This window comes from Diceros bicornis, chromosome 22, assembly GCF_020826845.1.
Source record: "Diceros bicornis minor isolate mBicDic1 chromosome 22, mDicBic1.mat.cur, whole genome shotgun sequence".
Lineage (NCBI taxonomy): Eukaryota > Metazoa > Chordata > Mammalia > Perissodactyla > Rhinocerotidae > Diceros > Diceros bicornis.
In genome coordinates this window covers 16,666,610-16,692,792 of record NC_080761.1, presented here as the reverse complement: position 1 = coordinate 16,692,792, position 26,183 = coordinate 16,666,610, and the positions used below count along the sequence as shown (strand labels likewise).

The window sequence follows — 26,183 nt, the reverse complement described above, 5'->3', positions numbered from 1 at the left end:
TAAACAAATGTTGGTTTGTTTCCCCACAACAGTGGATCCTTGCGAAGCTAGAAGAAGCAAGAGAACCTTCCCCGAGCCTCTGATGGAAAACACTGCCCGAAGACACACAGCAATAAATCATTACAGTTTGCACTTTGGTACCTTCCAAAACCTGTTAGGGATCTATAGAACAGAAGTATTTCAAGTACTAAAAAAAAAGAAATCAGTTAGAATCAGGTAAAATAGCTATGTGATTAAAATATTTCAACTCTTTGGGGATCTATTTGGTTTTCTAACTTGAATCATGCATCTGGTTAAAATTCTAATTACCTTATAAAAGAAACATTTCTTTTATGAATCTTAAATATTTGCTCTAGGTGATTCTCTGCAGTGCTGGAGAAGTTGCCCATATTTAGCCTTCATATGGAGCTAAGTTTAATGTTCCTAGTTTACATTTTAAACTTCTATCATGCTTACTTCAAACTCCCTGAATGAGTGACAGATAAATGATCAAATCAGACATTGCCTCAGTGGTATCAAGAGAACTTCAGTGGTGGTTTCTTTAGAAACATGAAGTTCTTTTTACAGACAAATATTTTGGTATTATTTTCCTTATTTTTTTAAAATAAAGGATAGGTTTTAACTATACTTCAAATGCAAAGCATGACTATGAAAAACAATCTTTTTTATATAATATAATATATATTGAATAATACTCCTTCAAGCTTCATCTTACAAAAGGCTTGAAGAAATGAGTGGCATACATAAAAATGGAAAGCCCTCTTAGAACTTTTGAAGCCTTAGAAATATTTCCTCAAGCCAACTCCATTGGATCTACTTGGTTTACCCAGGTCCTGTTTTTAATAGATTGCTTGACTTTAAAGGAAAATTCCTGAAGCCTTAACAATACCAACTTTCCATTCACTGGTAATATGAAATAAACAAAATTCCCACCATCTTAGATGTGAGTTATGTTTCTGAACAGACAGCCCCTCTCACAGGTAAATGTATGTACCCTAAAATCTAACCCAGTAAGCTGTCCTGTTTGCAATAGATTGAGAATTTCTAATTTGCTTTCTCTACAGTTATTCAAATGAGAATCACTCTTTTAAATATATAGCTCATCAGAACAAAAATCATGGTCTGCATATTAGTAAAAATAAGGTCATGGGTTTTGTTTTTTTTCTTGGTTTTTGTCCAAGATCCTTGTACCTCAATATTAATTGACTTTTTCAAGTGGAAGGGGATGAATATATGATTGTGAACCATGAAGAGAATGATGCAGTGTCTCATTTAGTTATTGAATAATACAGAGTATTTGATGCATGTTGTATGTGCTGCCAAATTATTATAAACTTTTTGGAATTGGAGATTGTATAGTCAATGGTTGTGAAATTCTCCTCAGGCTCCTCAAACCCTTGCTTTGTTGTAAAAGCTAAAATAAACAGCATGCCAGACTGTAATTGTATTTCTTCCTGACCATGTCCTGCTACTAAATACTATTGATTTTCCTGATTATAAAAACACTTTGTTTATTATCAGTAGTTTCCTCCAGAATGTTTTTTTCTTTGCTGAACATAAATTGAGTCAAAAGATGACAAATTTCAAATCACATGGTAGTGCGTACTCCTATGATGACCTTTGTTCAAAGTAGCATACGCCTTTTCTCTGTTGCTGAGCTCCTCCAATTTTGCATACATCAGAATTAAACCTAAGAGTAGAGTAGTCAGAAAACTTCCATCAGATTGTCCTCATCCGAAATGTTGCTTTACTGGAGTTCTATTCAGTACCGTTAGCTAAGTACCTCATTACCTACTCCAGTTTCATGATTTCATTCTCAGAAAAAATACAGATCCATAACTCCTTGAGTGTCCCATGGTAAAGGGGAAAAGCCTAAAAGAGGAAACATAGAAATTCTTCTGGTATCTTCTGGAACTGCAGGAGTGGGTTTTGTAACTAGTACACATGTAAAGCCAGTGTGCCTATCCTCCTGTTCCCTTACCAATAAGAACCTAGAAGTATATTTTCTTCTTTCTTTACCACTCATCTACCCATCAACACCTCCCATCACTTTCTCTGTTTCTAGAGTAGAAAGACCCACAATTTCAAGAGCAGTGGTTTATCAATTGTCTTCATCTAAACAAAGAACATCAGTAGATCACTAGATAATGTCAGTCTTTTTAGCATAACATTTTACAATTTACAATTATGCGTTTGATTCTATATTCTTTTTTTCTGCATCCATAATCTTATCTTATTTGAAAACAATCTGCCCTGAATTATATTTAACTACATTTAATGGCTCTCTGCTTCAGAACTTTAAACTTGTCTTAGTTGTTTGGTTATTGCTATGGAATGAGGTCCTCAGTACTGTGTCCTCTTTTGTATTATTTGTTAGCTATAGCCCCAGCCCCTTAATTCTAACACAGCATGTATTCTGGTCTGTGATCATTGCATGAAGCCCAAGGGAGAGTGTCTGTGCCCTGCCAACTCTCCTCCATAGAACTATGATCATTAGAAATAGCAACATTGATTTCTGATACAAAAAGAAGCTTGTGATTTCTTCACATTTACAAAATACTGTCTAAACCAAAGAGCATGTACACTTCTCCAGTGGCTTTGTGATTATAGCGTACGTCTTTGCTGCTGCTGCTTCCCTGGTGTTGGCAAGACCTTGGGATTTTTCCCAGGATCAGCTTAGTACAGCTGAGTTATTTTCTGATCGCTAAATAATCATTACCAGCTCGAGGCAGTTCTTCCCTGGCCCTCTCTCCTCCATAATCCTTATCCATCCCAAAACTATCCTGTGGGCTCCAAATAAATAATAAATTTTTCTGAAATTTATATTATCTTTCCTGTCATAATTATCTCTCTCATTTTTTCTGATGGTAGTAGCAATAATATTATCCCAGTGAATATATATGCACCTAGCTCGTGTCTTAGAAATATTCTGCAAGGTAGTATCCTATTTCTGTCTGGTAATAAATAACGCTTCTACTCAGTGCTAAATTTTCTGCACCTTAGTGATTCAGTCATCAATTGCCAGTGTTAGTGGATCCTTCAGGCCAAATCAAGGCCCCAGGATTAGAAAGATTGGGACAAGGTACTGGGTTACCTTTGCCTGTAGGAGCTGAAAGTGTGTACTGAATACACTAAAGGTGGAAGTAGCTGTTCTGGACTGGGTGTTTTCATGCCCCAGCCAACACAATTCAGAGAAAACCGTTTGGGTTCCAGGGCCATTGCTTTTTACCTTTTCTCACGATCAACCAAAATCTTCAAGGACAGTGTTTTTCAAACTGTAGGTCCTAACCCATTAGTGGGCAATGAAATCAATTTAACAACTCAAGACCAGCATACTTTAAAAGTGGAATAGAAAAGAAAATGAAAGCATTTCATGTAACAAAGTTAAATATTGTTTCCTGAAATATTGTTTCAGTTAAATACTCTATATACTGTGTGTACTGGGTCACAATATAAAATATTATTTCATATTAGGAATTGCAGTTAAAAAAAAAAAAAAAAAAAAAAACCTTGACAGCTAATGCCGTAGGAGGCGTGGGCCCTCCAGTGGTTGTTGGAACAATCTGGATTGAGTGGAGCCTGACCTTAGATAAGGAGCAGCAGATCCACAGCTTAGGGAGTCTTCATATTATGAGGACTATATTTTTCTTTGGAGTCAGAAAATAGGATAGCTCTTATTTTGGTTTATAAAATGTTTTCCTTTCCTAGTGTGTACCAGATACCCTCAGATACCTGTTTATGAGTTCCCACTGACAGCTGGCATCAGTGGGACCAGAAAAAACATAGACAAATTAGATCCACAAACAGGACCCAAAAAAGACCACAGGATATCATTTAACTAGATGTATTTCAATCTCTCTCCTACTGATAAGCATTTTTCTAGGATTGGGGATAGAAATACTCCTTTTAAGTAAATTGAATTTGCTCCATCTACCCTCTGTCTGATTCATCATTCAGATGTCAAAGGCCCTTGAAAATAGGGAGCTTATACATTCACATTCTCGTAGGGCCAAAATATTTAATCTCTGGAGGGTGCTATACAAATGTCAATGCAGTTTAGTCAAAAATAATTGAATTTCTTCATTTCTGTAGGATTCAAGTAGAAAATGTAGATAACCTATATTCATTATGCAAGATTCAATACAAACTTTATTCAATTTGATTTTCTTTGGTGCTACCCAGTATCACTTATAGCTCCTTTAATGCTCTAAAAGGGGACCTTTCACCCTCCTACCCAATTCTTTGAAATATGCTTTTGAAATTATACCTTACTGCTAATGCTAACCTAGTCAAGTTAACATTAATCAGTCAAAATTTTTATGATTCTTATAATCTATACTTTTGATCATTGGCCAATATAGCTATCGGTGCAGACTTTTTGTCATACTTCTTTTCTTTCTGCCACACGTGGTCTAAAGTAGTACTTGTTTCAGGGCTATCCTAAAAGCAGGCCAGCACAGGGACTGAGAAGATGCTGGATCTACTCTCTTACAAACCTCTTTCATGTTTCTTTAAGTGAAACCTTTTTTTTTTTTACTTTATTACCTCTTTTGTAAAATAAATTTTTCCATGTTATTTTTTAAAAAAGTTTTACTTTGGGCCAGCCCCGTGGCTTAGCGGTTAAGTGCACGCGCTCCGCTACTGGCGAGCTGGGTTCGGATCCGGGCGCACACCGATGCACGGCTTGTCTGGCCATGCTGAGGCTGCGTCCCACATACAGCAACTAGAAGGATGTGCAGCTATGACATACAACTATCTACTGGGGCTTTGGGGAAGAAAAAAGGAGGATTGGCAATAGATGTTAGCTCAGAGCCGGTCTTCCTCAGCAGAGAAAGAGGATTAGCACAGATGTTAGCTCAGGGCTGATCTTCCTCACCAAAAAAAAAAAAAGGTTTTACTTTAGAATTATGGATTAGTTGTTGTTTTTAAAAAATATGGCATTTTCAAAAAAAAAAATTTTGATAATTTTGGTTACCTGAAGAGCTACATAAGAAATGTAACTTCAGATTTTATAGGTTGATATGAGTGTATTTTTGAAGTTTTTGTTACTTCATACAAATACAAACTAATTTGTATTATAGTTTAACACCTGCCATGATAGATATCTGTCAACCTGAAAATTCCTGTCACTGAGCACCATTGATTCAGTATTGCTTTGATACCTTTGTGTTTCTTCTAATGAAGTCCTTGTAACAAGAAACCCTGTGAGAGTAGTATAATAAAAAGTCTAATAATCAGAAGTGTACTTAAAATGGAACATGTTGGAAAACCCCAATGTTTCTTATTATGCCACCGTGCCGCCAGTGTTCCATTGGCTAGCCAAAAGTTTCCAACTTGGAGGCTGAAAAACATTCAAATAAAAATGTAAATTAGATTGAAATGTTCTCAATGTCAATGGTTTTATACCCACACTAACAAACTGTTAGAAATTGTACTTGGGACTTGTTGCAAGGTCAGATAGATTGTTATAAACTTTTAAAAATGATCATCTCTCTATGTGAATATGTGTATTACATATAAAAATGAATTTTTCAGGAAATGTGCACTTTAAAAATACTAATTTTTGTATTGACCAACTAGTCTGTGCTTCCTTGGAATGCTTATTCTTTGGTAAAAATATGGTCATTGATGATGATAATTAGTTTTTTAAATATCTATTTCTGCATCACTGCAATATTTCCTTCACTTTTGTGTTCCTTATTCTTCTCATGTGGGCTCCTGGCCCAGTTGCCTGTTATACAGTCTCTGCCTTGGTTTTGTGTATTCTGATAATTTATAAACACAAATGTTTACAGTGAAGTTCTTCCTCTTGAAATTGACCTTAGTCTTTTTTTTTTTTTCCTGAAAGTTGGTTGGCCATGCTCACAAATGACTAACTTTTTATAACCCACATTTATTTCTTGCTATTAGTAGAATTAGATTACTTGGTAAGATGACTGCCCAGTGTAACTATGTATACCTTTTTCAAATATATTGAGTCAAATAAAGATTTCTGATCTTCAGTCTGCTATTACCAAACCAGGTTCGTTTTTGCCCGTCGCCCAGAAAGCCAAACACTGAGACAAGATTGCAGCAGAGAGAGGGTTTAATCAAAAGGCAGCCAAGTGAGGAAAATGGGAAAACAAGTCTCACATCCGCCTCCCTGATAATGGGGACTCAGGGATATTTATGGGGTAGAGGGCAAGGTGATCTGAAATGTGGAGATAGATGATTGGAGGTGAGGAGAGGTGAGGTAATTGATGATCTGCGCAAGCGTAGTCAGACTTCATGCCTCTTCATAGGACGCATGTTCACAAAATGGTGACATCAGCATGACCTGAGGGTGGAGTTTTTAGTTTCTTGACATCAAAAGGTTGCTTATGGGACATCTGCGTGGGCCCATTTGATGGGTTGGTGGTCTCAACAGGCCTGAAGTGGACAGGGGGTTCTAATTCCTGAAAAACAGCTCAAACACCCATTGCCATGGTGACCCAGGCTCCAGGGAGACGTTATCTATAGGAACCTAGTGGGAGTCAGATAGCATATTGCCTAAGCAGCACAGTTAACAGTGGGTGGGTAAACTGCTAAAAGCTATAACCAGTAATTGCAAAAAAGAAAAGACTTTAGTTCCTAGCTACTTAATCATCAGTGGCCGTTTGCCGGTTTCACTGCCTGTGTTTTTAGTTATTGGATAAAACTAGAACCACTTGCAGTAAGTCTTCCCTCACCTATCTAAACTCTACCCTCTTTGGGGCCTAACTAAATGTGGATAACTAACAGATTACCCAAGGTCCTGATTTTTCAGTCAAACCCAGCAGCATTCCAGCCCAGCATGATCATTGCTGACTAAAAGCTTGAGTGGTAATACTTAGTAAATTCTTAAGTACCCAGACTGTGCCTCTCAACTTCAGAAAACTTCAAATGGCTTATTTTCTCAGTAAGTAATGAGCGTATTTTGGGAGAAGGGCTAGGAGAGACTTTTCTACTTGCAGAATCAATATTGGCAGAGGTAATTAATTCACCTCTGATATGGAGAGTTCAGCCTTTCCGTGACTTAAGAAAATACTATAATTACAACCTTTTATTAATGATTTATTTCACAGCCCTCCTGCAACTAGAAGTGATTGAAGGCCATCATTTTCTTGTATGCTTTGTCAGCAAAAGGTAAATTAAAACTAACAACTCAGTGCTAGAACGGTGCTTAAAGTAAAAAAATTCCACATTGTTTAATTTCCCTGATTACTGACTTTCTAGAGCCCTTTTCTTGTGTTAATTGGGTGATTAGAAGCAGTTCATGACCTTTAGTGCATGGTGCCTCCCCCAACCCCCACCCCACCCCACCCCCGCCCGCCCAAGTTGTCTTGCTTTTTGTTTGTTATATTTCTAGATACCCTAAAGAACTACTTCCCCATCTCTTCGTTCTCTTGTGCAAAATTGTCTTGGCTATTCATGGACCTTTACTGTTCCAGATACATTTTTAACATCAGTTTGTCAGGTTCCACAAAAACTGTTGCTTTTGCATTCATTTCTTGAATGAAGGTTAGTTTTTAAAGCTAATGTTGCTATGGTAGAATCACTAGCTATAAGCACAATTCCTGTCATTTCCAGCAATGATGCTCTTCTTTTACTAGCTTCACACTTGGAAGTGTTCCAACAAAATGAGAACCTGACTGACTAGCTGATATGAAGGCTTGGTACATTTTAGGAATGCTGACACATTGTTCCATAACATACATAACTAATCTGGGTACATCTTGTAGACTGACCAGAGAGAAGACATATCACACTTTAAACCCTAAGTGATGTGCATGTGTGTGTGTATTTGTATGTGTGTGCGCATCTTCCAATAAAAAGCAGAAACAAAACCATCTCAGGCCTTTAGTTTGAAGCAGTCTGCACTTCCCAGGTGACTCTGCTTCTGCGTTACTGAGCCAGCTACTAAGGGAACTCCAACATATCATAATGATGAATACAGACTTGCCTCAAAGTGGAGGATGAAAGGGAACAGAATGTGCCACCCCAAAATATGCCTCTTTGGCATAAGGATTATTTTGAGCTGATGATTATTAAGAAACAGCAATCACATAAAAAGCTCTGAAAACTTTTCAGAGAAGTTACCCTTTTGTGAGGGAAATTTACATTTATAAGAGAAATCTCCATTTGTAAGGTGTCTCTCTGCACCAGGAAGAGAAAGATGACTAAATCACAAGATACTCTTATCAGTGGAGAAGGTGCCCATCTTAAATCTGCATAACAACCTTACCCTTGTTTACTGTACTTTTCCTGGTCACCTCCCATAACTGGCCTTCTTCCCCATCCCCAAAACATCTTTCTTCTGTCTTTAGCTGAAGAAGGTATTTAAGGTGATGTCTTGGGGCATTTTGGGGAGTTAGTTTTCTGGGATATTTCCCATATATACAGGAGGTATACATGTCATTAAACTTCTCCTATAGTGTTTTTCTCCTATTAATCTGTCTTTTATTACAGAGTGGCTCTCAGCCAAAAACCTAGCAGGGTAGAGGGAAAATTATTTTTCCTCGCCTACAGTTTGGCATCCTATGATGGACCTCCTGAGACACTACACTTGCCCTGGAGCCTACAGAGAGGATCCTGGAAAACTGGCAGAAGCTGGCAAAGGATAAGAATTCTTACCAAAGTCAGCTCTCCCAGATCTCTGTCAGTAGTGCCTAGTCGAGAGAGGAAGGGAAAATTTCACCTTTCCCTTCCTTCCTAGATTAGCAGGAGAAAATATTTGTGTGCATTAGTTCCTTGGGGATAGACACTCTGGTAAATATTTTTATTATGGGTACTCTTGTTTTTCTATTGATCTCTTTTTTCCCAGAGATGGTCATTGTTTTCTGTTGTCTCTGTCTTTTGTGTCATTTGTCATAAGGAACAGAACCATAGGCCAGATGAAATTTTCATCTTGTTCCATGTCTTGAGAGCTTTGCTTTTTGACCAATGAGAATGCTCTCTGGTCTCACAAGCCAGAAGATGCAAATATTGGCTTGTATCTGACAGCCAGCTGAATAGGCTGGGGATCTGAGACACTGAGGGGACAAGCAGCATTCTCTTTGTCCCACTGTGCCAGCTCTCAGGGGAGTTTGTCTTAAGGGGTCCCAGTTCATAAGGGGCCTTTGTCATCTCAACCTTTGTTATCTCATTAGTGCTGGAAAAGTCCCATTCCAGTAACACCTGCCTGGAGTCACAGATTAGTGGGTCTGTGACTGGTGGTGTCTCATGTTCTTGTTGGAAACTGGAGACACCGTTTTTACTACTCCGTTCGCACCACCTGTACCAATGCAGGTCTTTGTTTTCTTAGGCTAACTCTGGGAGTGAACTTTCTGGATCTTGTGAGGGCTGCATCTTTTGCAACCTCTTGGAGGATGCCTCTTGCTTCCATGGTTAAGCCATAAAAAGGCTCATTGGTTTGAGTCACTATTGAGATTAATATACCATTAAAGATCCTACTCATCGATTGCCAGATAATGGATCCTTTAAATTGGAACAACTTCTGTATTTGAAAAGAATTTTTAGACATCTCTCATTCTAAACTATTATCTTATTGATACCTATGGAATGACCAAATTGAAAAGAAGACATGGGGGAGTATGGCATCTAGCCTTAGAGACTTTCTTAACAAGACGAAATTACAAAGCCCTTTTAACCTTCACTTTCAGAAGATCCTACCGGATTTAAAGAGGAGTTAAAAAGATCGGTGGACATTCACAACCCCACTCCCAGGGACCTTGATCAGCTGCTCAGGGGTGTTCTCCCACCCATGATTATACTGTAGTTACAGACAAGCCAGACAGCCCCCTAGGGAAACACACACACACACACACACACACACACACACACACACACACACACACACAGGAAACAGATGACCAGAATTCCTCCGAGGCCCTCCTACAAATAATTAGGAAATGGATCAGCTGGAGGCCAATGTTCAGGGGCTGACAGAATCAATAGTAGAGGTTTTTCCCCTTAAAGTGAATTGGTCCAAGGTTGAATTGTATATTTTAAAAGGAGAGCATTCGAAGGCTTTTGTTGAATGCTTTATACAGACTTTACAAAGGTATACAGCATTAAACCCCTGAACCTTCAGAACACAAGATTCTTTTGGTTTCCATCTTGGTTGGAATGAAAATCTTCTCCCTGATATAAAGAAGCAAATTGAAGATAATGTTGTTGGATGGGTGGGTCAGCCCCATGATATCATTCAGGCTCACCCAATTCTTTGAGGAGTTAGAAACAACTATCTTTGTTTTATGAATCTTTACAAAACCAGAAATGCAGCTCTGGAAGCAATATAAAGTCCAACTGTCCTTACCGATCCCCAAAACTCCCTTCTTTCTCTCAAAATGCTTGTAGATATTCTAAAAGATTGGGACATAAGAAACAGAATTGTCCTGTACTTATGAAAAGGAAAAATTTAAGTAGTAATTACCCTAGACCTCTGCTAATGGGCAAATATACCCCCAAACTCCTTGGAGAAAACTTGCATATTTTTTTCTGTGCCTTTGAGATGTAAATTTTTTACCCCCATCTTCTCTAGCACCTGAGAGCCATCTCTTTGAAATGCAAATTTTAGGGAGATGATTCTCACAGAAGGGGAAAAGGAGCTATTTGGAAATTGGGCGGAAGGAAAAAACCTTGTGTCTTCTCCACAAATATTGGTAAAAAAGCTTTAGCCATCTGAGTGGGTAAATTTAACTTATTCCATCTGCCAGAAACACAATTTGGATCCAACTGTTCTTTTATAAACTAGTGAGTTTTGTATTATTGTACCTAATTCATGGCTAAAATTTTATAATGATAGCTATAAGGTCTCTCTTTGCATTTGTCTGTATGTTTATGTATATCTACATATGTATGTTGTAGATGTGTGATATTTTTTTACCTCCAGATGGTATTGCCAAAATTAATTTGTAAAAGAGCTCTATTCAATTGGCTTAAAAATAAGCACTTACAGTATGCCTGTATATGAATTAAGTATTTCTACACTATCAGAAATACAGAAACTAACCCAAATGTTTTCCAAGTTCACATGATCTGGGAAAATATTCAGTAAATAAATGCTAGTTTAAGTTGGGTTAATTAAAATAGGCATGTCTTCAGAGTTGTCAGTGTTGGATATAATGCAGACATAGAACTTTTATTCTACCTGGGTTTATTAGAAAAATAGGATGATGGCTAACTTGATTTTATGTCTCATGAAATTTTCAGGAGTAATCTAAACGTGATTGTTAAGAACAAGTGAATTAAATAGATGTAAGTGGAATGAAAATTTATAAATGAACTTTTCAACAATGTTGAAGTTTTATAGCATATGTCTACTTTAAAATAGCTTCCAGAATCTTTTTGGTAACTTGAAACCTTAAAATTTTGCTAACTTAGATGATGGAAATTTATTGAATATCTAGATTAGTTCCAAATAAGATAAAATACTGAAACATTGATTACTGAATATAGGTTTGTCTACTGAATATAGGTTTGTCTACTTTTGGCTTCATATTACAGAGAAAGTAAACATATTTGGATCTGTTAGTAAACATCTCTTGTGCCACACTGGAAAATTGTATTATGATGAAGTATATGCTTCTAGAAATTATATGTATTCACAAATTTGCCAATCTATAGAATGTTGGTATGTAACAGACAGTTCATAATTGTTTACTTCTTAGTTTTCACTAGAAATTAAGGTTTCAAGAGTTGGGAATTCTAATTAACATATGTAATTAAAACTACTAGAAATAGTAAGGGAAACATCTCTGTATACAAGGAAAGTAAGATGTGTTTTTGATTAGAACATATGAGGTATGGAGACACATGTTCATTAAAGGGAAGAGAGTAATTTTGTCCTAAAGTAGAACTGGTTGTTTCAGAATGGGAAAGAAGAGAATAAAGGACAGATTAAATACATATAGAAAGTTGGGAAGTGAGAGAAAGAGAGATAGAGAGAGGGAACCTTGTATAATTAAGCTGACTAAAATGGAATGAATTTATTTTAAGGGTTTAAAGATAAGCTTTAATATCAATAGTGTACTTAGGTAAAACTAAAGCTTAATTTTCTTTCATCTGATAAAAGGACAAAGTTTTCTTGGACTATTGGTCTGCTCCTGATAAAAGATTGTGAAAGGTTTTTCTTTACCTTTTAAAGTAATCTGCCTAGAAAGCAAGGATTTTGTGTTTTACTAAAATAATTTCCCATGCTTCATGTTATTTTTATCATCAAGATCTTTGATTACTTAAGAAAATAGAGTCTTCTCAATATTAAGAGCTAAGTGTTGCTCACAACTGTGTAATCGTCTGTATTTACCTTTAAAATATTTTATTGTTACTTTGGTTAAATAGGTAAGTAAGTATTGTTTCATAATGATCTGTGATCTTATTTAGTATTATCTATCTTATTTACTGTTGTTTCATAATGATCTGTGATCAAAATTCTGAAAATCAAATTCTAAATGAAGTCTTTTTGACCTTGAACTAACTTGGGGGTATTCCAGAGGGCCCCTGGAACATCTCAAGATTTGTTCTCTCTCCTTGTAAAAAAGGGATATTAAACCAATTAGGCCTTTGTTAAATTACATGGGAAGCATTGGCAAATAAGTGATACTAACCTTTCTTTAGGTTATATTTGCCTGGATACATGTTATTAATGTATAAGTGTTCTAAAAATTGTATGAAATTCCTAGAAATCTGATACGTCCTGGTATAATGTTATCACTTGTAATTCTAGTTATCTTAAAATGTATGTCACAGAAATAACAAAATTTCCTCATCAACTGCATTATAATGAACTCTCATCAGATCTTTAACCATGGCCGTTTTTAAGTCTTTTGTCATTTACAGAAGTTATCGTTTTGCTTTTGCAAAAGTGTTCCCGAAGCCCTACAAACTGAATGTGAACAACTTGGTATAAACTTCAGAGAAATAGCCACAATAGCTCATGGTTAGACAATCTTCATGCCTGCTGCTGTGCGGGCCACTCAGAAGGTTTACCTGAACACCTGATGACATCAGAGACATACAAACTGCAAAAGATGTTTCAACCCTCACATCTAGAAATCTTCTGACAGGCTGCCCTCAGGACTGGGACTGAGCTTATAATTTGTTCCAACCATTAACTTTTGTTTTCCTTTTGTTTCCATAGAAATACCTCTTATTAAATACCTGATTGCTCACACCATATAGGCCTAACTTTGGGACCCCCACCTGCAACACCACCTCCAGAAACGAGACACAACTGTTTAACTGAACTGACCTATTCTCAAGACTACAAGAGTGGTTCAGTGAAATAACAGAGCAATCTATCAACTCAGCTCTGGACTGTGAAACTTTTCTTTGAAGTTTCAAAGGCAGGACTGAAGGGGAACAGAATATGCTACCCCAAAATATGCCTCTTTGGCATAAGGATTATTTTGAGCTGATGATGATTAAGAAACAGCAGACACAGGAAAAGCACTGAAAACTTTTCAGAGAAGTTACCCTTTTGTGAGGGGAATTTACATCTATAGGTGAAAAATCTCCATGTGTAAGGGTGTCTCTCTCTCTCTCTCTCTCTCTCTGTACCAGGAAGAGAAAGATGACCCAAAATCGCAAGAAAGTCTTATCAATGGAGAAGGTGCCCAACTTAAATCTGCATAACAACCTTACCCTTGTTTACTGTAACTTTCCTGGTAACCTCCCATGACTGGCCTTCCACACCTCCAAATATCTTTCTTGTGTTTTTAGCTGAAGGTGGTATTTAAGGTGGTAGCTTGGGCATTTTGGAGAGTTACTCAGTTTTCCTGGGTCTCTCCCATGTATGCAGAAGGTATAGATGTTACTCAACTTTTGTTTTTCTCCTGTTAATCTGTCTTTCTTTTATTACAGGAGGGGGTCTCAGCCAAGAACCTAGAAGGGTAGAGGGAAAATTTTTTTCCTCCCCTACAAGGACATTTAGAAAGTTTGAATTCCTAACTATTAAAATCACAGCATTTTTCTTTTTAGGAGCAGAACCATCAATCAACCATGAGCTTAAAGAAACACAACATAATCCAGTGCTAATGGCAGAATGGTATATTCTTAGCCTCCTGGGAAAGGCACAGCATACATGGTTCAAACAGCAAATCTGTGGTGCCCATCAGATCTTTGGCAGGGGTTACATTACATTTGTTAAATAATTTGGGCTTTTAGCCATTCCATAAGTTTACAAGACCTAGTCATATATGTTGTAATATATATATATATACACACACACACACACACACACACACACACATTTTTCACCAATACAACATACATGCTATCTAGAGTCCATTTACTTTATATCAGCTTTGGCTTCATGATGATCAAATTGTGGCAAAACTAAATTAGATGTACTGATATAGTCATTAATTTGGCTTAGAAAGTTAACACAAAAAAGAACCAACTGTTTTAAAAAATTCTTTGGTGGCCTGTTAAAGGCATTATGCTTTAGCATGAAGAGAGAAAAACACTCAATTAAAAATGTCTCTAAATTAGAAGATTTAATAAAAAGCTTCAAACCCATTAACTTACTTTCTTTAAAATAAGTCACCCAGATTAATCCTAGCGGTCTCAAGGCATGACCTATAAATTAACAGACCCCTCTGTTATGTGATTTTTTAATGGCTATTATTAAACACACTTAAATTTAATTAAAAAAAAAGTAAATCACAGTGGCTTTGTAAAATAATCAAGTTCAAAAATTACACAAAATCTCACGGCCAAAAGTCAAGCAAAGAAATATAAAAACGATTTGGAAATAAAGACTTTGAAAAAATTTTTGCTAAACTCAGACATCTTACAAGCTCTATCCCCCATCTCTGTCCCTGTGGCCTGCATGATGGACGTGGTACCACCAGTGGGCTGGGTCAAGTGATGTCAGAAGCACTTGCAAATAAAACACAAAGAGCTTGCAAATCCTGTCTTCTGGTATGGGTGAGGAGTGGGCAGCAGCTTTTACACTAGGTTGAATTCCCTCAGGTTTAGTTGTAGAATTGTGTCTTTCACAGCAGCAAACACAAAGCGGATATTCTCTGTGTCTGTAGCACACGTGAAGTGGGAATAGATGACTTTCTCTTTGTCAGGGTTCTGATCTTGATAAAGCTTCAGAATAAAGTCTCTGGCAGCTTTGACATCCTGCTTTGGTCCTAGTCAAGAGCACAGTTAGAGGAATAAAGAAGAAAGATACCGACTCACCACCAGGTCCTCTCAAAAATCATTTTCAATGGACTCTTGTTCTGATTTGGCCTCCTTTGAGCTATCTTATTTCTAGAGAATAGTTTATCTGGGGCATTGTTTTTATTATATCTCATTATGAACCTATAAAAGTATTTTAAAGTGTCCACTAGAATCTAAAAATTGTATTTTAAGGAGATTTATTGAAAAATAGTGACCCAATTTAATTTTCTGCTTTGGACCACTTTTGAATAGAGGCAATCCTTATTAACTCAGGCAGACAGAGTGGGCTAGGAGAGGGAAAAGGAAGAATGTGGGAACTAACATTCTTAGGCACCCAAATCTGATTTTAACACTTGAGGGCTCTGTACTACATGGCCAATATGGACAATAAAAGGAAAAAGGAGAGTGCTAAAACACTACTCCTCAAAATGTCAATGTCAAACTTAGTATATATTTGAGACCTTCTGTACCAGAAATCATTAGCAACAGCGCATAAACTCTCCTGCCTTGGATAGGTCATGTAATAAAGAACTTCAGTGTCTTTATTACAATGGTAATAGGGCTGCCACACTTTAAGGGGTAAAGGAGCTGCCATACTTGAACCCACATGTACAAAGTGCCAGGTGCTCTGACAGGCACTAGGAATGCAAAGAGAAGTAGGGCACAATCTCTGCCCTCAGGAGCTGACTCGGGGGAGAGCTGAATGAGCAGACAATAAATACCCACAGAGCGAGGAAGACCAAGAGCAAGGTGAACCCAGGCTGCCAAGGGAGGCACACCTACTGCAGATGGGGTGGAGTGAGGGGCAGAAGGACTTCCCAAAGGAAGAGGTGCCTGAGCCAGGTCTTGGAGAATAAAGTAGAGGTAGCAAAAGAGGTTGGCAAGTATATTCCAGGCACTGGGAGAGGCCCAGGTGGAGGTGCTGAGGCGAAGACACACAATGATACAACTGAAGCTTCCATTCAAAGGTGGGGAATGGTGAGGAAGTCGGTCAGAGGCAGATCAGGGAGGCCCCTGTGACCCATGTTAAGAGCTCTGGACTGATGCCAGGGAGGTCAAGAAGATGGACACTTACCTGTGTATTCTGGAAAATAGCTAATTAGATGAGAGTACATGATTTTCTCTTCCAAAAGATCCTTTTTGTTTAAGAACAAAATCACAGATGAGTTCAGAAACCAGGGGTAGGTGATAATGGTTTTAAATAAGGCTTTGCTCTCTTCCATGCGGTTCTAAGTAAGAAACAAGAGACTGAGGGTTAACGAGAAAGAAAAGCAATACTTTGGAAACAAGATTCCAAATAGCTGGTTCTGTCCATCTGTCCTCCCCTCATCCAGCTGCAGTCTCCGGGTCACTGTCCTTGTTAAAGCTGGTGAGCATGTGGGGCGCCACAGGACACGGGGCCTTCTGCTTCTATTTCCCCCCCATCCCCACCCTCTCATTAATCTCCCCCTTCCGGATCTCCTCTCCTGTAGCACCCCAGCTCTTCTCTAGCCCCAAACTAACATGTAAGGATATAAGAAAGGCTTTCGTGCAACTTGGAACAAGAAGGTTCATACTCATATTTGACCAAAGTTGTGTGTGTGTAATTATTGGGATTACCAAGTAGGGGAGATTCACAGCTTCAGACCCGAGACACCCACTTTAATTGGCTGTGGACTTCCAGACTGTATGTCAGGAGTCATGTGACGATGAGAGGAAGGCAGGCTCTCCCAGCAGGGCCACCACCTTAGGCCTCCACCATACTGGACGCTGGCCCAGAAGGGAACTAACACTTCTGAGCACCCAGCCTGTGTGATGCTTTACATGTGTGTCCCTACAGGTGAGCTCTGTGAGGGGAACAAGGCCCCCATTTGTGGATGAGCATACTATTGTTCACAGAATTTAAATACTTCCCCAAGCCCATCTAACAGTAGGATCTGGTGGAAATTATGTAGAAGGACAGTAATAATTTCTGAACAGTAGACATTGGCAAGAAAATATTAAATGTTCTTAATTTACGGAGAGCAGACAGGGCGCATACAAATCTTATCTGGTGACAATGATTGTTCTAGATGGCATTCTGCTCTCTCATGTATTTCTAAGAGGAACGAAACAAGGACTTCCCTCAAAGCCCAGTGCACCTACTCCAGAGAGACTGCCATAAATCTCTATTTCCCGGCAACTCCCCAGGCTCACTCTCCCGCTCAATACATTTTTGGGGATTAAAATCTGGAATTTATTACCAGAGAGGTAACCCCTCATTTGTTTTTAAAGCTTCTTTAAAATTTATTATGTTCATATCAATAATGATCTCCAAGGAAATACAATATATGAAAAGGCATAGTGAGTGGATGCAACACATATCTACAACCCGGAGGGAAAAGTCTGGAGTGGCAATCACTTAATTTTTCTCCAAATACTTTGTGGTTTTTAAGAGAGGAGAAAATGTTTAATTTCTAAGCACACAAGGCTGAGATCCTGGTCCCTTGCACACCTGACTAATCTTTTCAGTTCCCTGAGAAATGTCATAAGTAATTCCTGAGACAAATTTGGAGCTAATTTTTCATATTGATAACTGGATGCCTTTGCTTTTCAAAAAAATTTCTCCACTGGAAGAGCTGGGCGGCAGCCAAGATTTCTATTCTTCTTTGCACAATGATACCAGTAAATGGGTTAATCCCTCACTAATTAGCTAATGTAACTGTGCTCCTAAGAGAAAAGTCTGCTCTCAAGTAATACAAGACATAATTTGTTCATAGTTATTGCCTAATCCTGGACAGAGTTCTTTATTGATTTACTTTCATGCCCTAGGAGTAAGAGACAAGTTTATGAAAGGTCAAGAGGTTCTGTGCAAGGGTAGGGAAAAGACGATGAAAAGACCATGGTATCCCACAGAAAATACCCCCCACCTCTCAAAGAAGTGACCATGATGGTTCTCTTCACTTTCCAGGCAGATCTAGCTAATGGAGTTCAACCCAGCCAGTGCTATGGCAACTCTGCAGCGGACACTGAGTACCTGACTGGGTGCATCAGTCCCAGCTGCCCTGGGCAAGTCCCTTCCAGGGGAAGTGAAGGGCAGAAGCCATCCCAAGAGACCCCAGAACAGCTCCAAGCATCTGGCCCCGCTCCACATGCCAACTCAGCTAGGTACCTTATTTGGGAGCACCACTGGCCATGGAGGTTGGGAAGCCTGTTCTCAGATAAAGTTTATTAGAAATAGCTCAACTTTGGCTGTACATTAGCATCCTTGGGGGCCTTGAAAAAGATACCCCCAATTCAACCCAAAAGATGGTATTTTTAAAAATTCCCCAGGGGATTCCAATATGCAGGAGAGGCTGAGAACTAATGCTTTTGAGTGCTCCACCCTTGGCAGCACATTAGATTAGATCCCCATGCTCAGGCCACACCCACCACCAATTAAATCAGAATCTCTGGTTGGACCCAGGTGCCAAGTTTATTTTTAAGGTCCCCAGGGAATTCCCGTGTGCATCCAAGTTTAAGAACCAGGTTTCCAGGCCAGTGAGTCTCGAACTTTCATGTGTATTTGAATTACCTGGGATCTCGTTAAAAGAGAGATTCTGATTTATTCGGTCTGGGTTGATTCAAAAGGTATGCATTTCTAACAAGCACCCAGGTGATGCCTGTGCTGCTAGTCCATGGACTACACTCTGAGTAGCAAGATGATTTAACCTAAGGAATAGAGGAATAATGCCAAAGCTGGCTGGCTTCTTGCAAACTGCAGGAATAGGTCTCAGTCTTCCACAGCTAACCAAACTCCCCACCCAGCATACCTCATTGTCACACTCAGCCAGGACCTGGTCATATTCACTCAGAGCAACCAGAAAAATAATGGAGGTGACACTCTCAAAGCAGTGAATCCATTTCCGTCTTTCAGATCGCTGGCCACCAACATCCACCATCCTGTTCAAGTGAAACACAGATCACTCCAAAGTTGGAATATATGACTCTTTGGGAAAGAAGAACATGAATTCATTATACCATGGATATCAGCACTCTTTAGGGTCCTCACTAATTTTTAATTTAATAAATTTTAATAATATTTCCTAGCAAAAGAGGCACAGAATATAAGTGAAGTCACTGAAGACAGATGCACAGGTCACTCACGTGGAGCCTGCTTGCAGTCGCTGTTAGGAAGCTGCTGCAATAGTCCAGGCAGGAAGCACAGCATCCACTGGGGTTTGCTCTAACCACTGTAGAGCGTCAGGACACCAGACACAAAAGGGGCAGGAAGGCAGGCAGTCTCCCAGGTCCACCCAGCTTCCTTCAGGCCCTTGCCCCTTCCTGTGTTCATGGCTCCTCCACTTTATCCACAAATCCTTTCTGCATTAGGTGGATGCCACCCCTTTCTCCCAAGAAAGACCTGCAAGTGCCCTCTGTCCAGAATGGAAATCAAAGCCTTTATCTGTGTCTTTGGGAAAGATTTCAGGAAGTCATAGCCCAAGAGTCAGTCACAAGCTCGAATGCTCCAGGGCTCAGGCAGTTTATGGACATGAGTCAAGTGGGCCTCTCCAAAATTGAAAAGCATGCACTGCGAGAGTGCCAGGGCCTGCCTAAAGCGATGGCTGCTACACACCTGCAGCCAACTGCTGCTGGACAGAAACGCAGGTTCATCACAACCAGATCCTCCAACGTTTCAAGAGAGACTAAATTTCAAATGTTTAAAGTGAAATAGCCCAGTTTTTAAATGTTGACTCAAAAGTTTTTTAAAACACCAAGTAAGCCAAAGAGAATACATCTGTGGACCAGATATAGGTTTTGGAAGTTGCAAGCAGCATTGATTCTGAAAAGGGGGACATAAATTCATGGGACACAGCACAGGGGATGTGCTCACAAAGATGCAGATTTTCGAGGGACTCGACCAGAGGGCTCCCCCAGCGCAACAATGCTCCAGAAGAACTAGGATGTGATGGGTTTACAAACAGGACCGGACATGGCAGGACTGGACTTGTGTCGTCTCAACTAGACAAGCATTTGTAATGACCATTAGGAGGAACGAGGGAACTAATGGATATGAAAGTGCTTTGAAATTTGCAGTACTATGCATTGCACAAAACCATATGATTATTCGTTTTTTTGCCATAATTAAATGCATTGAAGATCGACTTAAGCCATCCTAAAAGTATTTCCTATATTTGTATGTGGAAATTCATACATTTTTACACAGCTGTAGATAGTTTATATATATTATCTTATGTAATTTTTAATACACATTTTTGTATTGATTCTTAGTTTGTTTTTTTTTTAAGGATAAGTCTTGGACAAGGGAATAAAAGGGAAGATAAATATTATTCAACTTTAGGGAAAAGACATCAGTATATTCAATTTGTGGGTTACAAAAGTATACATCTGGGGCCGGCCTGGTGAGGTAGTGGTTAAGTTCGCACACTCCACTTTGGCGGCCAGGGCTTCGCAGGTTCAGATCCTGGGCACAGACCTATGCACCGCTTATCAAGCCAGGCTGTGGCAGGCGTCCCACATATAAAGTAGAGGAAGATGGGCACGGATGTTAGCCCAGGGCCAGTCTTCCTCAGCAAAAAGAGGAGGATTGGCAACAGGTGTTAGCTCAGGGGTAATCTTCCTCACCAAAAAAAAAAAAGTATACAACCGCATGTAGGAAAGGATGTGGAGAAAAGGGAACCCTCAAACACTGCTGGTGAGAATGCAAACTCGGGCAGCCGCTGTGGAAAACAGTATGGAGATTTCTCAAAAAATTAAAAATAGAGGGGCTGGCCCAGTAGCGTAGTGGTTAAGTTTTGTGTGCTCCGCTTCGGTGGCCCAGGGTTTGCGGGTTTGGATCCCGGACCTATGCATTGCTCATCAAACCATGCTGTGGCGGCGTCCCACATACAAAATTGAGAAGGATTGGCACGGATGTCAGCTTAGCGACAATCTTCCTCAAGCAAAAAGAGGAAGATTGGCAACAGACATTAGCTCAGGACCAATCTTCCTCACAAAAAAAGAAAATTAGAAATACCATACGACCCAGCTATCCCACTACTGGGTATTTATCCAAAGAATTTGATATCAACAATTCAAAGAGACTTATGCACCCCTATGTTCATTGCAGCATTATTCACAATAGCCAAGACATGGAAGCGACCCAAGCGCCCAACAACTGATGAATGGATAAAGACGACGTGGTATATACATACATATATATAATATATATATGTGTGTGTGTGTGTATACAGACAATGGAAAACTATTCAGCCATAAAAAAAGACAAAATCATCCCATTTGCAACAACATGGATGGACCTTGAGGGTATTATGTTAAGCAAAATAAGCCAGACAGAGAAAGACAAACACCATATGATTTCACTCATATGTGGAAGATAAACAAACACATGGACAAAGAGAATAGAGTAGTAGTTACCAGAGGAGAAGAGGGTTGGGAGGTGGGTATAAGGAGTAAAGGGGCACATATATATGGTGACTGACAAATAATCATGCACAACTGAAATTTCACAATGTTATAAACTATTATGACCTCAATAAAATAAAATAAATAAAACAAAAAATAGAACTACCATAAAATACAGCAATACCACTTCTGGGTATTTATCCAAAAAATATGAAAACATTAATTCAAACAGATATGTGCATCCCTATTGTCATTGCAGCACTAATTACAATAGCCAAGCTATGTAAGCAACCTGAATATCCAAAGGTAGATGAATGGATAAAAAAGATGTGGTGTATATATATACAATGGAATATTATTCGGCCATAAAAAAGAATGAAATCCTCCCATTTGCAACAACATGTATGGATCCTAGAGAGTATTATGTTAAACGAAACAAGCCAGACAGAGAAATAAGAATACCATATGGTTTCACTTATATGTGGAATCTAAAAAAAAAAGAAGAATAAACAAAACAAAAAAGAAACAGACTTACAGAGAACAAACTGGTGGTTGCCATAGGGCATAGGGCAGGGGTGTAGGGGGAAAGGTAAAATTAGTGAAGAGGATAAAAGGTACATCTGTGTGTGTATGTATTTTACACATAAGAATCATTCCAGACATCAGTAAGGAAACCTTTATTCTCTAAGGGGAATAGGAGGTGAGTTCCTCTGCATTCCAGGACTTGAGACCCACAACAATTCCAAATACTCTGTGGTAAAGAGGGCCATATTGCCCTAAGAGATGTAACTCCTTTTAGGAATAACATATTTAAGAATCCATCTGGGGACTTCCAAGCCTGGACAAATTCTTAACAGAACATGCTGAGCAGACATTCTTACCGAAAGATGATGTTTTCCAAGTCAAACGGATACTCAATGATGCCGGTTGTGGGCACTCGGACACGAAGCACGTCTTGCTGCGTTGGCACAAACGATGGCGTGGCGATACGGTCAATGTCCGTCAGGTAACTGTGATGGTAGAGAACAAGCACTGAGACTTGCTTTAGAGAAGGGAGAAGCGTCCATCCCCCTCCAGGGAAGTCACCCCAACTCACAGCAACCGCACTCAGATTCATGGATTCCATCAGTGACTCTGTTGAGAGCCAACGCTCCAGCCCTCCTACGACTGTTTTGGAGAAAATATGGACCAGAGCCTCCTGGGAAATCTGCAGATCCCTCCTTCTCCTCCTCCTGGCTCTAAGCTCGGTCACTATCTGACCCATGAGAGAGACGGGGCTGGAAGGAATAGGATGTTGGAGTCGGCTCTCGGGCGTCTCGTCAGTCCTTCTCCCTCCCACACGCACCCTCATCAAGAACATTATAGAATGCAGGTGCTATTCTCAAATGCTTTGCTCGATGAATTAGTTTCTAAGAAAATATAAAGGCACAAAACAGGCCAATGATAAGTTCTTTCAAAATAACATGAAAAAGTTTCCTGTTACACTGGGAAATTAAACATCCCCAAAATAACACAAAACTTATCTTGGACTATTTTGGGCCATATATTAAAGCCCTAAGCTTAAAACATATCACTTTTTCTCTGATAAAATGAGAGGACACTTTTTTTTTTTAATTTTAAGGCCTTTTTGAGTAAAATAACTATAACTCAAGCCCTGGCCAACAACAGAGTTGGTGATTCTGAGCCCCGCTGCAAACCAAGGCTGGTCCTGCCTTCTCCCCACACAAGCAGAGCCTGCCTAGGTCGGCCTGGGGCTGAGCAGGTGCCATGACAGGAAGCCAGGAGGAAACAGGCAAACTCTATTCATCGTGCAGCCCTCAGCGCAGGAAGAAAACCACTGGGGCAGCTTTGGGCAACCTCCCGACCCACGCCTCAGACATGACCTGAGGGCTTATCACCATTGACTTACGTGTGTGTGATTTTTTGATTTATACATGTCTCATTCCATGTTCCTTGAGGGCAAAGAGCATCTCTGTACCTGCAGCCCTTACCACAGTACCTGGCCCATTTTTGTGAAATGAATGCCTGTCCAAATAAGCACATAGCACTAGCAGAGTGGATGACACCACCGACCTGCACCAAGCAAATGCACAAGTGCCTCAAGCCTCGCAGTTCCAAAGGCGGGCAGCGGCCCGGGTTTCTGAGTGCCATTTTCTCTGTTGCGGCTCTGTCCACACCATAGCTACTGCTCACATTCCTCTCAATGGACTTGCCCCAGTTTCAGGGCTCCGTTGAATTCTGCAGCAGTTCCAGTGGGCCTTTGCCAAGTAGATCTACATCAAGAGCCCCAGTCAATTCCCAGGCTTTCACAGAAGCAAACGACACCGGGCTGTCTCAGGGAAGGCCAGGGATGCCCTGGCTCCTCCGCCCTCCTCCTTGGACTCTGCCTTCCTTCCTTCTGGCTCTTTTCTCTGCTGATTCAACACCTTATGGGGGCTTCTTTTATTTCCTTTTCCTGTTTGGCTGCTCTATTGCACCTAAATGTTCCTGTACTCAGATTGGTTGTGCCAATCTGGATTAATGACATTAAACAGCCTGGGACAAATGCCAAAGGGAGACCATCAAAACTGAGGAGGTAAGATTCCGGTCTCCTTTCCTGCCCACTGCCTGTCCAGACAATGCGGGTGAACCACGCACCCACACCAGTTCAGAGGCAATGGCAGCACCTCAAGGGAAGCGCAGGGGTCTCGGGAAAGGATTTCGGGGCCCTTGGAGGATGGAAGATGACATGGGGCGAGGGGGAAGGAGCTGAGCTGCAGAACCAAGAACCATCACCTCTTCAAGAAGGACCATGATCAAACTATGTGCTCAGTGACCTGGCTGATGGGAGGCATTACCTCAGGAAATTTTCTGAAGAAAATGAAATTCTGTGATCTCAATGGGTTGGTTTGCATGCAGGACCATCCATTTTGTTTTACCTTGAAGGATTAATGATTTAAAACTAGAGCTTTATGGATCCAAAATATAGCATGTAGGCCTTCGCAGGAGGTGAATCAACAAAGGGCTCCAGGACTGAGCTTCCTCCCGTTGCTGGGCCCGCAGAGCCCATCTCACCCACTAGAGGGCAGCACCAGATCAGCCAGTGATGCGCCTAGTGCACAGCTGGTCTACACTGAGTGTAGATTTTAGGGCAACTGGACCTGCTATCTAGTGATCAGGAAACCGGAAGGCAGAGAGATATGAAGAGAAGGAAAGTAGAAGCCAGAAGCAGATGTAGTCCTTCTTTAAATCAGATCATTTCAGCACCCCAAATGAGATCAAGAGCCCCACACAGGAACCCCACATTTGATTTAGCCTCTTATTGAAGAGGACAGAGCCTTAGAACACAGCCAGGAAAGGTAGGTGTGGGGAGGGAGCGAGATCTGGGGATCCACAGTGGGGCTGAAGGTTTTAGGAGGCGGTAAGAGACGCAGCAAGAAGTAAGAGGGGGATACAGATGAGCGGGGGAGGGAGGCAGCGTTGCCGCTGAGTGCCTGCATTTTAGCAAGCAGCTCATTTCTCCCCAGTGAGAAGCTTCTGTGAAGTGCAGCCCTGCTTGCCTGAGATCACGTTGGGGAGCCATGCCCGGGGCTCTGTACTCACTATTTGGCAGAGTCTGACAGCTGGTATTCCCTCCTCCTGTCGTAACACTCCTGGATTCCTGGGTCCTGCCACAGCTGCTTGATGGCCTCCACCTGGTCCCTGGAGAGCACGGAGACCTTGTCCACTTCCACTTCTCTGATGAGCTGGGCATTTTCCTACTCAAAGGAAAGAGAACCTTTCATTAGGCAAAGGAAAGGAAGCCAATGCATTGGTGACTTGGGGACAAGACTTGCCCTGGTCTGTGGGTTAGGAAAGATGTCCCTAGGTGCTAGGGTGTGGTGGGTGCCCTCCAGAAGGGCTGCTCACAGCCAAGCCACTAGCTGCAGGCATGTTGAGTGGAGATGATGTGGCTGCTAAACTCAGTGGAGAGAGCCACAGACAGCCCAAGACCTCAGTGCCCGGGTGCCAGTTTCACCAGCATTCAGCACCCAGTCACGAATAGAGAAACACTGGAATGATCGATCATCATCCTACCAACAAACTTTACTTCCTCCTTAACATGCTACTCATTTGAATATCTGCATAGCCAATGGAGCAATTTAAAAATAACCATCATTACTGTTAATGGCATACCAAGGGTTGGATGGTGGAAGTGGGTCCACCCTGGTGCAGGCAATAAGGGAGGGCACTGTCTTCAGAGACTGAAAAATAATACCACCACCAACTCATTGCCAGTCTGCTTTCTTTCTCAGAAATTTCCTTTATATTTTTTAAAAAAATTTTAATAGACTATTTTTTAGAGGAGTTTTATGTTCACAGCAAAACTGAAAGTACAGAGAGTTCTCATACATCTGCTTTTCATTATCATGTGTCACTGATAAAACACTTCCCCACTGGGAGAACCACTCCCACTGCAACCCCCTCCCCCATGCCACTGATTGCTCTAATGTTATATTTATTATTACCATCATCATTAAATAATTATTGCTCTCATACTATTGCTCTATTATTACATTAATTGTTAAGATCTTTATTGCTGTAATTATTACTATTACAGCAGTTACCATTTATTGCTCACTTACTTTGTGCCAAGGGCTCTACATACATTATCTCATTTAATCAATGGA

At 40.2% G+C, this 26,183-nt stretch overlaps 2 protein-coding genes across 3 annotated transcripts in view; one reads left to right on the top strand and one right to left on the bottom strand.

The window, feature by feature from the left end:
- VPS13A (vacuolar protein sorting 13 homolog A) overlaps window positions 1-1,520 on the top strand; it is a 249,952-nt gene extending 248,432 nt beyond the window's left edge. For both annotated transcript variants that reach the window (XM_058565619.1, XM_058565615.1), the window contains exon 72: window positions 33-1,520. In XM_058565619.1, the coding sequence (XP_058421602.1) occupies window positions 33-83 (51 nt within the window). In that variant the 3' untranslated portion in view covers window positions 84-1,520. The remainder of the gene's footprint in view (window positions 1-32) is intronic.
- Window positions 1,521-14,603: 13,083 nt separating this feature from the next.
- The window catches only part of GNA14 (G protein subunit alpha 14), a 169,957-nt gene continuing 158,377 nt past the window's right edge, over window positions 14,604-26,183 (bottom strand). The window contains exons 3-7 of the mRNA XM_058565601.1: window positions 25,117-25,271; window positions 22,416-22,544; window positions 18,942-19,071; window positions 16,247-16,400; window positions 14,604-15,140 (exon numbers count right to left, since the gene is read on the bottom strand). Of these exons, the coding sequence (XP_058421584.1) occupies window positions 14,950-15,140; window positions 16,247-16,400; window positions 18,942-19,071; window positions 22,416-22,544; window positions 25,117-25,271 (759 nt within the window). The 3' untranslated portion in view covers window positions 14,604-14,949. The remainder of the gene's footprint in view (window positions 15,141-16,246; window positions 16,401-18,941; window positions 19,072-22,415; window positions 22,545-25,116; window positions 25,272-26,183) is intronic.